The sequence below is a fragment of the Manacus candei genome, unplaced genomic scaffold, assembly GCF_025592945.1.
Source record: "Manacus candei isolate 608988 ecotype Guabito, Panama unplaced genomic scaffold, ASM2559294v1 h1tg000159l, whole genome shotgun sequence".
NCBI classification, from domain to species: domain Eukaryota; kingdom Metazoa; phylum Chordata; class Aves; order Passeriformes; family Pipridae; genus Manacus; species Manacus candei.
The window spans coordinates 821,153-835,756 of NW_026138207.1; the positions used below are offsets into that span (position 1 = coordinate 821,153).

Sequence of the window (14,604 nt, forward strand, 5' to 3'; positions counted from 1 at the left end):
GAATCTGACTTAAAGGTAAAGCTCTGAATGTTAGGAGTAACTGATTCAAAGACACATTCGTGATCAGTTTCCACATGAAGATTTCTGTATCTGGCAGTTACAATAGAAGAATCAATTTTGAAAACTATACAGTGAAAATTTTAAAAAATTAAAAAAAAAAAGATATACACATAGTTAGGAATCTGAAATGACTTTGGTATTTTTGATAGTTGCCTGAGTACCCAATGCATGCTAATGAACTCTTTGTAATTATGATATGATGGTTTTTCTTCTCAGCAAATACAGGGATTTACCAACTGAAAGTAAGATGAAAATTAATAAAAAAGGACCATGGGCATCAGTCTGGCATTTCTCTTCATAATAGTTTCTTGTTTGTAAGCAAGTGTGAGCTACTTGAATTGCGTTGAAATATTTAGATATTTTGCCCATCTCACATTTGAATTTTTAGACCACTTTCTATTCACATTTGTTCACATAAACTGAGGTCATCATGGCTAGGCTTTGCGAGCAAAGATTTGGGAATGGCTCTACCCACGTTTGTTACAAGTGCGTTGGTGGCTAAAAAGGCCAATACAAGATAGCAAAAGACTTTGTCCGGTTGCAAAAGGCACACCAGAAAAACTCCTTAAGTGGTATATTCTGCAAGGCACAATTCTTTCTGCGTTGTCTTTTCTCCTCAAGGGTGATCCTGCGTGCTTTCTCAAAGGCATCAGCAGCGTTATAGATGGTGTGTCTTCAGACCTCCTGACTGGAGGCCAGAGTAGACCAGTTATGTTGATCAATATGGCCAAGGCTGAGATATTGTTTCAGGGAGTCTTCTCTTCGGGGCTCCTCTTGTGCGGCAACTGGTGGCAAGTTCACCATAGAGCACGATCTTAGGGAGGCGGTGGTCCTTCATCCTTGAGATGTGCCCTGCCCAACACAGCTGTGTTCTCAGCAACATGGCCTCAATACTTCTGATTGCTGCTTGTTCTAGAACAGATGTATTAGTCACATAATCTGATCAGTGGATGTTTAGGATTGTATGGAGGCAGCGTTGATGGAAGCGTTCTAGGAGTCACAGGTGGTGGCAGTAGATGACCCATGATTCAGATCTCTATAAGAGAGTAGACAGTACTATGGCTCTGTAAACGCTGATCTTTGTACTTTTCTTCAAGTGTTTATTTCACCAAACTCTTTTATGAAGCTTTCCGAAGGCACTGTATGCCTTTACTAACCTGTTGCCTATCTCTCCGTCAATCTTACCGTCCGAGGAGATGAGGCTACCTAGGTAACTAAACTGCTGAACTGATTTGAGCTCTGATTGGCCAATGGTGATATGGGGATGATGGAAGACTTCCATCATACCAGTTCACATAAACTGAGGTAGCTTTTAAAAAAATGCATGGGATTAATGGGATTAATTATGTGTTGTGTTCAAAAAGTAAATGACAATGACATATGCTCTCTATAGTCAGCATTGGTTGAGTAAGTGGAGCTCACGTGGTAGACTTATACATAGTTAGAACAACAAAATAATTGGTGGAGGTTTCATGGCACATTTGAAAGCATGATCTAGATTTGTCTGCCTTCAATTTCTTACAGGCTGTTTCCAGCTATGTAATGTTTTTCGGACCCATGAGATGGAAATTGAGCAGTGCTTGCTGGAATCCCTCCCTCTTGGCCAGCGGCAGCGGCTGGTGAAGCGGATGCGCTGTGACCAGATAAAGGCATATTATGAACGAGAAAAAGCTTTCCAGAAACGGGAGGGCTATGTGAAAAAACTGAAACATGGAAAGAATCATCGAGTTCGTTTTAATCTTGCTGATATGATACAGGATGCGATCATACGTCACGATGATAAAGAAGGTATGTAGTAATGTTGAAGTGTTTTTCTTCTTTTGTACAGAAAAAGTTTCAGAGGAAAAGCTCCCTTGTTCTGCTCACCTGTCTTTAGGTAAAATACAATTTTACATGATAGTAATCATAAAGTGATTGCCTCAATAGAATATGCAAGCATGTATTGCATACGACATTGTAACTTGTTACTGAAATGAATAAGGTGCAGAGAATAAACCTTCAGAAACCTAATTAATTTATTTTGAGGTTAATATATGTATAAACTAATATATTTAAAAACAAGTAAGGACTATGATTCTGTGATTATGTGTGGCCTCTTATATACCTACCTATGGCTACAGAATTTAACACAAGTTACTTTGAAAATTAGGTTCTCTCTAATAGCTTAATGTCTTTCTTGTATTGAGGTGCCTAAAACTGCACACAATATTTAAGGTGAGGTCGCACCAGTGCAGAGAAGAGTGGGACCATCTCCTCCCTTGACCAGCTGGTAATGCTGTGCCTGATGCCCCCCGGGATATGGTTGGCCCTCCTGGCTCCCAGGGCACTGCTGACTCATATTGAGTTCACTCCTGAATCTTCATTTATTTGTGCATTTGTTCTGACTGTCACTGGGGTGTAGCCCTACATGTTTAGATCTTAACAGGAAATCAGTCAAAAAGCTCTTCTTTTCAAGTGAGTGCCCAGGGCATCATTTATAACTAAGTTACAAATAAAATTCACAACCTTTCATTTTACTCTCCTAGTGTGTACAGGGATGATAAATGAAAATATTCTTCCTCCATGTTTCTGTAGCTCCTAATGTTCTCTAAAAACCAAACAGAATACCAGATATGACTTCTAGCATTCTGTAAAAGTCGGATACTTGAGGCTATTTTTGACATATACACTGAAGAAATGTAGTTTGCTTATTGCAGTGGTGGTGGGGCATCAACAGTCTTTTATGTTGCATATACTTAACCTTGAGGCCTCCTGAATCAGAATATGAAGTTCAGCAACTGCTGAGACTGAAGCATGAGCATAAAGGGAAGATACCTCAGGCAGAGGACAGTAAGGTGAGGGAAAAACAGGAATAGTGTCCTGCACTTGAAACAAATAAAATAGGTCACCAGAAGCAAATAACCTGCAGATAACCCAATAGCAGTAACAATGCTGTCATGAATTTGTGGTACTTTCCAAGGACTATGAAAATTGTGATTGTTGTCTTTAAGCAGTTTGGGGACCTGCAAGTACCTCTCTGCTGTGTTTTTAGACAATTGTTCCAAGAACCTGTTTGCTTTGAAGTGAAAAATGCTATATTAAGAACTATTATCATGTAAACCAATAAAAACAAAAATTGTACTGCAAAGTGGGAGATGTAGCCAAGCCATCTTCTGCATCCCATTCTTCCCCACTGTGACATAGACATGCTTGCACCTCCACGTTGAATTAGTGGACTCAGATCTTCTCTGATATGCATTCTCTGGTATTTGCTGAGCCTGCACATCAGCTGAGACTCATTTACAAGCAATTAGGAAATGAACTGAGCAGTCAGGAAATAAACTGAGTGAATCTCAGGCCGAGTTTCTGCTTCAAATACAAGGCAGTCGAATGGATCTTGGTATTTTGACCTCTTGAGGATAAGGGATATGCATCTTTCCTGAAGCAATGATGGAGTTCTTGGCACTCACAACAATGGAAAACAATAGCTGCTTTGAAAGAGGTGATTTTTTGAGCATAAACTGATAAGCTTGCTATAACGAAAATAGTAGCTAAAAGTGAATGTGACAGTCCTGTACCTGAAATCCAACACAGGGGAAGCTAAAGCACTGGCTTTAATTTCTGTCATCTTTTGGTATATTCAGTAGCCCACCCTTTCGGTCATCCTGCAGCATTATTGAAAATATAGGACGGTCAGAAATTATTTATATGTAGTGTATTTTGTTATAAAAATTCTGAAGTTGTAATGTAAACATGATATATACTACAAGGTCTGTCCTGTTGGCAGGTCATGGTAGTTCAGGGTAGAAAGTCCAGAGAGCCATCAAACTCAGTCTTGCCACAAAAGAGTTACTCCTGTGAAAATCAGCATTACAAAAGGGAAATGCAGATTCCCTAAACCTATTTAAAGCCCATTTCATCCCTCTGATGGGCAATATGCTGATTCTGTGGCAGCATTGTGATTCTAAATAGCAGCAATACCACTGTGTGTTAGCATAATGTCTGTAATAAGGATTCTTGGTCCTTTCCTGAAGTTGACCCTGACTCCCTGTTTTACTCAGCCCTCCTCAACTCTGCCAGAGCTTCTTCCTAACCCTGCAGGGCTGCCGTTCTGACCTTTTCCCATTCTCAGTAGGATGCTCAGATGGGGTGGCTGGGGACAGCCTTAATCTCTCTTCTCTCACCAAGAGGTGCCGGGAGAAGGTGATTTATAAAGCAGAACATACCAATATCCTACTTCTGCTGCAATATTCACTTCCGGGGGGAAGCCTCCCAGGACTGGGTACTAGCCCCAGCATATTGGCTGCAGAGCAGCTGCAGGGAAAAAACCAGGGATCCTGTCTTGCTTCCCTTCCCATGGTGTCAGTATCTCTAGGTATTAGAAAGATGTGATATTATTGTGAGATTGGTATTATCATGGTATTTGAGAGGGTTGGAATAATCAATATAATGGAAGGTTTTAGTATTATTAGTTATTTTAATGAGCAGTGTATAATGTACAGTGTTATGATAAATTTCAGTTTAATTAATTAACAGAGTGTGTAAGTGAGCATAAAGGTGGGGCTGGTACTGAACTGTAATTTGCATCTTAACAACTTTGGGCTATAAAAAGGGCTCAGGGGAAGAGAAACCAAAATCTATTCAGAAGAAGGATTTATCTTTAATCTAAGGTGGCAGATGAGCTGACCATCAGCTTTCAGTAGGAGAATATGTCAAAGATGTTATTGTGATCATTCCTATTCATAGAAAAAAGGATAAAAATAGTGTGAAATAGAAAACTGAGGCTGAAACTGAGCTGAAGTAAAGCAGACTTTTTATTATTTCTTTATTGTTTCCAAATCTACCGACTGACTTCTTATTTTTGCATCTTATTACATTAGACTTGCTTATGCTTTACTGTCTTTTTTTCGGTACAAACATCTTGGTTGGTTACACACAAAATGTTCTGGAGAACACTGAGTTGTACTAACTGCGTCTGGCAAACATGTTTGGGGCAAACTTATTGAAGTTTAACTATTGCCAGCAGTCTTTTTAAAAGCTGGAAGAACCAGGACATGGGCAGTAGTGACAGGTTTGTGAAAGTAGGGTTCCATTATGTGCACCTGTTGTCAGGCAGCAGGAAACTGGAGAAAGGGGCTGAAGAAGAAGATCACTGGGAATGTGTAACATAGACTATTCATTGCAAACACTTTTATAGTTAAGAAGAATGGGAATATATTCAGGTAGCCTGTCTCCTGTTGGAATTCTGACTTTCAGTCTACCTTTTTAGATGTTTGATGATACTTCTTCTTCTCAAACTGATTGTAGGCAGCTTTCCTGATTTTTGCCTATTGCATGTGCAGGGACGAGTCCTTAGAAAGCAAGGCTCTGAGCATGACAATGCCTTGTTTTAAAAATTCCTCAAAGCCTTGCATGAGGATTGCTTTTTTTGTGTATCAGTAGTTCAGAGGCATCCTTGCTACTAGATGAGACAGAAAGATAAACGAATATGTTTACTAAAGACAGAATTTCAGTAATAGAAGAGATTTGTAGAAAGACAAAGTTATAAACAATGTTTTTATGCTTAATATTTAGGAAAGAGATGAAAAACAGGTGTAGCATTAAATCTCTCAAGCTGAGCCTTTGTCGTATAGCTGGAGTTTCCTTAAATTAGGCAAAAAAAGCACATCTTGAGTTAAAGGAAGGTGACACTGGAAAAGAGAAGGATCTCTGTATGAAAGTTCGGATTAATCCTCTGTGCCTTCTCAAATTACAATAACCCACTCCACTGTTCACTTCCACCTTTAAAAATCTTACTGCCTTGTTTCCTATGATTAATATTTAATATCACCTTCTTTCATTCCATTCTCCTCCCAGAGGTACTTTAATTAGCATTTCTTTTGTGTACTGTCTGTCACAGCTACAGCCTTCTGAAGAGGCAGGGCTAAAATTATAATTCATAATTATTATGAATAATAAAAATAAATAATAATAAATGAGAAATATTAAATGCGTGTGATATTTATACACACACACACAGTTGTAGCGTGTTTAGTATGCTTATGTAACCTTCGTGACAAAAGAAAGCTCCCAAATTAAAAAAATTAAACTAATATTAATAGGAAATGAGACAAATTACACTGATAAGTAAGGTGCTGCATAGTGACATGTTGAGAAGGGACAAAAAAAATCAATTTAATCTAATCTCAGTTTGAGGAATTTAAAACACAGTATGGTCAAGAACATTGGACACAGAGCTACTGGGCAGCTACAATGTATTTGAGGGATTACATACTCTGTATTTCCTTACTTTAGCATGCTCAGTCCTTTTAAAATTTAAACCAAAAAGTAGATTTCTCATATTTTATAGTGTTTTGTTTCAGGATTGTGCTATAATTATTGAATATATTTTAATTTCAGATTACTATTTACTCTCACTCTAAATGTCATTAAAATCTTTTTTTTTCTACTGGGAAAGTAGATGAGATTCATTATGCATGTAATAATAGGGAGGCTTCCCCATACAGAGCTATTTTGGATTTTACAGCTAGGTTCCTTTGAATCAGAGGAGAAAACTGTACATTAGACAGTAATCTAAAAGTGACTGTTGGCAAATATTGATTTACTATGAACTATTGTACAGGAAATCACAATACACATGTATGATAATTTATACCATTTAATATTTATTGTCCAATCCTTAGAGAGATGAACACTAGACACTAAATAGTGAAGTCAGGAGACAGTTCAGAGCATATGAAATTCATGAAGTACACAAAAATTTTACTGAATTGGGGCTTTTGGAAAAAAAGAAAAGTATACACTGTAAATTAATGCATTCACAAGACAAATTCATGCATTGTGGACTGGGAACTCATGTCTGTAACTTTGGAAGTCACTAACACAGCTGACTGTCCAACATGTGATTTAATCAGCCCCGTGTACAGGAAAATGAAGCATCAGATAACCATCTCAATCTACCCATTGATAAAGAAGTGTTTCAAAGGCCCAGAAGGTAGAGACACATTTTAAACGAGGGCAAATCTTCCTATAGGTTCAGCGTGGTTGTTAACTTTGTTTGGCTTCATGTGTGCTGAATTCAGCAACTTAAGGCATCTTCTTTGTTATGGCACAGGGAAACACACTACCTTTAGTTATTGGGTAACAGATGTTAAGTAATTAAAGCAGCCCATTTCAAAAGCAATCATAAAATCACAGGGAGATAAAATTTGAATACATTTGAATTCCTTCAGGATTCCATATGTGCTTTTGGTCCAAGTGTTTACATTTTTTGTAATTTGGTAAAGCTGATATGGGAACTGGATATTAAACTATTTCTTGTTGATAAAAATATGTGTGATTCCTAATATACAACACTTATTTAATTGGAAAAAGTAAAACTCACAGAAAAAGGTATGACATGTAAAAAAAGTGAAGGATAAGCTCCAGGCTGTAGGTTTTATCTAGCCCTTTTGTTCTGCCTGTGGACTGTCTAACCACAGGAGTGCCTCTGCTCCATGGCCACTTTTCTCTTAGCCCGGAAATCTCCCTGGTTTGTTTCAGCTGCTGTTTTTGTCTCTGCACATGCCCAGAACTACCTTGATTTGAACAGTTATCCTCTGCTGTACCAAGCAGGGAACTAAAGAGAAAGCCTCTCTCTATTTTGGGTCTCTCTGACTAGGCGGATTCACACCAAATGCAATTTATCTGTCTTATGTTCAAGTGCAGTTATACCTTCTTCCTTTTCTCCACAAAGCTGATATTGGAGCCGTCAGCCCCCCATTTTTGCTAGCCCATAGGTTGTGCCTGTGGGTTGCTTTGAGAGCCATTCTGTGCATTTCTCTCTCCCACTGCCTCTTCTCTCCTCTGCTGTCCTCACACCTCAAGTATCCCAAGCAGTGTCCAGCCTGGCATGGCTTTCTCCTGGGGAAGGGGCCGGAGAAGCAAACGGAATCTAGATGGTATTGTTTGCAGTATAGTAAATGCAGAAAGTTGACTGAATAGTAAACTGTTGTACAAAAACCTCAGTGCTATCGTCATCCCTGCTGCTGTGTTTTGAAACAGGAATATATTCTAGACTATTTGCAGTCCTGTTTCACATGCTTAAGCTCTGAATAAATACTTGAGATATGTGTTTGAACTTAGTGATTCCTATTTGGTGGTTTTGGGTGTCTCAAAGTTCACCCTGAAGGATTTGTTGCTCTCTGAAAAACGTGCCTTTTTCTTACTGACATAGAGAGTTTGTGAAAATTCAACTCCTGGATTTTTGTCTGAATCACAGATTTCTAAAATGTAGGCACTGAATTGCTTGCTTTCCATTCTTGATCTTTAACCCTGTATATCCAAACAAAACCACGTTGGTTAACTAGAAATCGTAGTTTTAAATGTTGATTCAATTAGAAGTGTAAAGTGTAGCATTTATGAGGGAACCTTTGTAAAAACACACATATTTAAAAAAAAATTATTTACTTTTTAACATGTTTTCAACATTCTCAACTATTTATTTTGGTAAACTATGATATAAAGCTTTTTGGCAGTGGGACAAGTCAGTAAGTAAATTATTTGTGACTTTGCATGATCAGAATATTATTCAAAATGCTTTCACAAACTAAAATGTCAAGAAAAGATATTTAGAAGACCATTGCCCCTAAACAAGAATCCAGCTTTTTAACAGCGTGATCTGATCTGAACAGATAATCTTTATAGACATATATCTGTTCTTTGTTTATTATTATTATTTTAAACCTATCAAGCTCATTTATATTTCCATGTTGGTGTTTTTCTCCAGAAGACCTTCCTTTACACTTAATAGTAAAATGTTTTTCTGGCACCCAAAAGCATCAAGAGACACAAGGACTAATCAGTCACAAATTCGCTGTCATGCCAATAAAGGGTCATTAAGCCATTAGCGACCAACAAATTGACACCTGGCATTCGTCCTATTCATTTCAAAGGGGATCCACAGTGGGATGCAAGGCTATAAATTGGTAGCAATCAGACACCTATTTGCTCCGTGAAAGATGGCATCCACTGAGTAGCAGGTACGGCTGACATTCCCTGGATATTGTTATAAGTCACACTGATTAAAAAGAAATTTGCTATGATGGCAGAAGACCCTAGTCTATACTTGTGAAATAAAAAGAGAGCAAGAATAGAAAATTTTCTATGTGATTGGCTGTTGATTTCTTCTCCAGCATAATTATTGTGCTTCAGATGGATTTCCAATAATATTTCAGTACAAAGGGGCAACTTTTTTTATCCATCTTTCAATATCACTTACTTTAAAATGTTTTCATTTAAATCACAGATTACTCTATGATGGAAATTAAGCTGGGAAACTACAGTAATCAATAGTAAATAACCTTTCATGGCTTTTTCCCTTTTTTTTTTTACAAGCAAACCTTTAAAGCAATAATACAGTTCTTTACAAAAAATAAACTGCACTTCTAATAATTCCTTAAAAATGTTTTCATTTTTTCAGTTCAACTTTAGAAGCCTTTTTCCATCAGGGTATACTCTTAAATTGCTACACTGGAGAAATAAAATAAAACAAAATGGAATACTTAAGCATAACACTGGGAAAAGACCTTATTTTGGGATCTTGCAACAGACTTTATTTTATGACTGTCATATTAACTGACAGATTGAGAAGAACACTTGTTCAGCACCAAGCCTGTCTGAGTTCAAAAAGCATTTGGACAATGGTCTCAGGCACATGGTGTGATTCTTGGAGTGTCCCGTGCAAGGCCAGGAGTTGGACTTGATGATCCTGATAGGTCCCTTCCAACTCACCATATTCTATGATTATTTCCTTCTGTCTGAATCATAGTACCTTTCCCTGTAAAAACACAATTACATGCGAGAAAGAAACAGGTTTATTTATATACTGCCTAGTTTTTCTTCCTCTATACAAATTCTATCCACGAAGTATATATACTGCTTATTATTTCAGTCATCTTTCTAATCTCTGTGACATACTTTGGAGGATTATTTTTTTCAGTACACGAGGTATTATCTTAATTTGATCTGCAAGGTTTTTAGCTGTTAAAACCTTTTGCAATTCGTGCTGACAGTGAACAAACTCTATAGCTATAATATAAAGAAATTAGTTGTATGGCCTAATGTAAAGGCAACTGATTCTTCTTGATTATTGTTAATTGCAGCCATCATAGTAATAGGCTATTACAGTGGAGGAACTGAAGGTTGCAAAAATACAATCAATAAAACTAAGGGAATGGATAATTTAGCTTGTGTTTCTGGGCGAATTGCATCTAAGAATGAAGGTGGGAATGTGAGTAGTTAAGGTGAAATTCACAATATTTCTGAATGTCCGGCTTTAAACAAGGATTTTAAGGATATGCAAAAGGTTCAAGGTAGAATTCAGACAGTCAGCCTGGAGCCACATACTGCTTTCTTGCTATGTTTCTTTCTGATTACTCTCTAGTACAATGCAGTGTATATGTGACCTTGAAGCAGTACACACACTGTCATTTTACAGGGCAATGAGATGGTTATGGGCGGTAATTTCTCACACCATCCAGTGTTTAGGGTTTTGATTACATTTAGACTCAAAAGGCAAGCATGACAGCTGCAGCACTAAATCCTTGAGCTAGGGTCTGTGCTCCAGATTTTAGCTATCACAACTATTGCTGACATACAGTGGCAGTTTTTTTTAGACTTCCACATTTACCCACTGACAGTATAGAAAATATTACTTGAAGTGTTCTTAAAGCTGGAAGTATCTGTGTGAAATTTGAACTGCTGCTTTGTTTCTTAGTCTGCTAAGGGACATCCTGTAATAGGGTACCAACTACCAATCCTTTTAATAATAACCATCTGAACTCGTCTGGCTTATCAGTTCCTATACAGGACGAATGTTGGTCTTCTTTTGCCTTTAAGCCCCTCCCTAAAAATCCTATGCTTTCTGTAAGCTATAAAAAAGCTATATACCAGGTACTGTATGAGTGTAATTTTGCCTTCTCCATGCTGGCTAAAACTGCAGCTCACACTGTGGCAATCCATACCTGTAAAACCATAAGTAAAACATAAGTAAAGTAAAATATGCTTTGTGCTGGTTTTGTGCTGGTTGCCCCGGCTTTGGAGTAATATCTGGCCCTTCTAGTGGCTCACCAGGATCAAAGAAGAGATGTTGATGATTAAAATAGGAGGCAAAGGGTCTGTTTCTCATATATCACCTCCTAGGTTCCCCAGGTCCTCAAAGGCTTCACTACTAATCCCATGTAAATTCACTTTACGCAAGATTGGTGTGTAGATTTAGCCATCTGTAAGCTTGGTGATATTGAATGCAGAACTGTTTGTGCTTCAGGTTTTAAATGAACCATTATAAATGAACGAACCATTATAAATTCATAATTTCAGTCTTCTGTGTCCCTGTATGTTTTTTTCATTTCAAATATTGAACATTGAAACAAGTCAAGTCTACATTGCTGCGATCTTCAACTGCCCAAGTCTGGCAACCTTACCTCAAAGCAGGTACATGGAGATGTTTTCCTTTTCTTATTCTGAAGTGGTTTAAGAAAGTGTTAGTCAGAGGTTTCAAGTTTGATATCTCTTTCCTTCCATGACGGCTTTACACATGTGATCTGTTGTTCTTGGGGTGATGATCCCAACAATAGGACAAGGGGACATGGGCTCAAGCTCTACCAGGGGAGGTTTAGGTTAGATGTTAGGAAGAAATTCTTTACAGAGAGGGTAATCAGGCATTGGAACGGCCTACCCAGAGAGGTGGTGGATTCACCATCCCTGGAGGTTTTTAAAAAGTGATTGGACGTGGCCCTTAGTGCCATGATATAGTAATTGCAGTTGGATCAGGGGTTGGACTTGATGATCTTGGAGGTCTTTTCCAACCCAATCTATTCTATGATTCTATGATGTGTTTATTGCTGATTTTTCAATTGCTTTTTGTTTTCAGCATATTGATAGAGGTGGTGGTTGCTGTAACTGGTGTGGGAAATGAAGGTGCTAGCCAGAATACACTGAATTTGGAAGCATCCAGAAACAGCTGTGGGATAAGAGAGAGTGGAAACAGGATGATTTTCAGAGGGCTGCACTTGCACAGAGCAACACTGAATGGAGTAAATAATGACTCCTGTCTGGACCTGACTGTGGGTAATTTATTCTCCTTGGTGGACATCCAGGACACCAGTCAGGGAGACTAATAAATATTTCAATATGTATTAAAACAAATTTAGTTAAGACCCTTATTAGTGCCGTTGAGCAATTTAACAGTTGCCTTTTGGTTGCACCATTGTTGTAGTCACTATTGACAGAAGATGCGTAGTCTGTGGAAAGAGTGCACAGCAGGCAAGTGTGAAAATCAGTATTTGGGCCCCCTTGTCAGAAACGGATAAAGGTTACAAAAGTTGTTGTGTTATATTGTAAAATATGTCAAGTCTGTCCTCTGCCAAGTGTGAAAGAATTCCTTGCAGATTGGGAGTTCGGGAGCCAGTATGTGAGAGAAGCTCTAGCTATAACTGTCAGACCCTTTATCTCCCTGTGCTTTGGTTGGAAAGAGATGTAAAATCAGAAAAGAATGAAGAAGATTTAGAGACCAGTAGATATAAACTGCTTGGATTACCACTAAGAAAAGTATAATACATTTCAAGCATGCAGCAATTCAGCCAAATCAAATTTTGGAAGACAAGTAATGAGGAATGTAAACATCTTTGAGCTAAGTGCACAGGCAGAATGTAGAACATTGCAGAAAACAGACATAGTTATTTTTAATGAAGACTTCTTATAACTAACCAATATGCGAAAATATTCATATTTGTTATTTGTAATGCACAGGCATTAGAAGGACTTGGTAACCAGCATGTTGAAATCAATGCAATAAGTGCTGAATAGGAGTGTAAGGTAATACTTGAAGAGCTTACCCAAGCTGAAGTATTCATGCAGCATGCATGCTTTTTATATTCATGTTTATTTGGGAGATGTGACTGGATCCCATATCCTGCTTTCCCGCCCTGATCACGGCTGTTTGCACAGACAGGTAATCTCTCCAGACCTCACAAGTCAGTTTCTCAGTCACATTTGCTTAGCAGAGTAGGAGGAGCTCCACACTGCTTCTCCAGAAGCTCAATTTTCTGAATACCTCTCTGTGAGGCGATTCTATCCTTGAGTTGACAAGGAAAGCAGATCCTGTATCCCATCACCTCAACAGGAAGATGTGTCTCATATGTGTAAGGACTCATTAGCCTTTGAAACTTTATGTATTGTATTAGGATAAAAAAAAGAAATTGAGAGGTGTGGGTCTGCATTGTTAAGTAGAAGAGAACCATTAAGAAGTTTAAGATGTTATTCTCTGTTTGTTTTGGCCAACTAAAGGACTCTGAATGCTGATATTGTTGAAAAATGTGTGACAATAATACCCCAAAATCTGACTTGTCTCCATGTGTTCTAAAACTCTGTAAAAGTGAAGAGGGGAATGACTTCATGTATGCACAGGACTCTTTTTACATCTCTTGACCATCTCTGAGATGTCCAGAAAAGGATGCTGGTATCAGTAGTCTGAAGTGTACTGATAGTTTAAGATTCATCATACAGCAGGATGTATCTCAACCAGAAAATGTTTCACAGCACACAAATTATTATGTGCTAAAAGTGACCTATATAAATAAAAGGGATTTTAGTCAGACAACCTTAATTTTGTGGGCATTCCAGGTGTCCAGGGTGGTACAGTAGAGACTTGATTCTTCTCCTGTGAAACCTATGGAAGTGTGTAAGGGACTGGAAATCCTTCTGGAGGTGATAGTTTTTTCAAATTTAATTAAATACAGGTAAATGCTGTAAGGGCACCATGAGGGCCAGCTGCTCCCTGCTGTGTGGAACAGTGGGAGCCTGAAGGCCACCCTAGGGCAGCTGGACAGGGCCTGGCAGCCAGGGCTGCCAGGAAATTTCTAATTCAGGAAATTTCATTCATAATTTTTTGATGCTGCTCTTACCGCGATTCTTGCTGCATGCTCTTTGTGTCAGATTTAGCAATAGTGTGTCTGCAGAGTAAGTCGGTTTAGCACACTGATGCAAGACAGAGGGCACCACCCCCTAAAATCAACAGCTAAATACTGTCACCTCTCTGAACCAATTCACCTACCTGTTGCACAGCTGATGCAAAGAAAGGAGAGGAACTATACAGGCATCTTGGAGCCACTGACTTGATTTTAGCGGTTTCCTAAGAATACCAAATGACACTTACAAAGTGTGTTTCTAACACAGTTTAAAACTAACTAAAATTGAGGTTGCTCTCCCTTCTGCCCTGCTCTGGTTCTGTGCTATCCATTTGTTCTCCCATCTTTAAGCTTGGGAAGTGAGAGCCAGGGAGATGAATGATGTGGAAACTGTCTGTCATAAGGTTGGCCTTCAGCTGGTTTAGCTTTCCATCCATACCAGCTCATGGCAGAGTGACATGGGTCACTTCTATGCAAGGATGAGGGCAGGAATGTGAATGGATGCATAAACAAGAGGGAAGAAGCTCTGATTTTGACATTGTAAACTGTCACAGATTACACTCTGTGAAAGGTGGTTTCTAAGCGCCATATGTCAAGTGGTGAAAAATTCCAGGAACTA

The 14,604-nt window shown here is 38.4% G+C and overlaps 1 protein-coding gene across 4 annotated transcripts in view; it reads left to right on the forward strand.

The window, feature by feature from the left end:
• MYO16 (myosin XVI) overlaps positions 1–14,604 on the forward strand; it is a 355,407-nt gene that overhangs the window by 96,218 nt on the left and 244,585 nt on the right. For all 4 annotated transcript variants that reach the window (XM_051772798.1, XM_051772799.1, XM_051772797.1 and 1 more), the window contains exon 2: positions 1,585–1,848. In XM_051772798.1, the coding sequence (XP_051628758.1) occupies positions 1,623–1,848 (226 nt within the window). In that variant the 5' untranslated portion in view covers positions 1,585–1,622. The remainder of the gene's footprint in view (positions 1–1,584; positions 1,849–14,604) is intronic.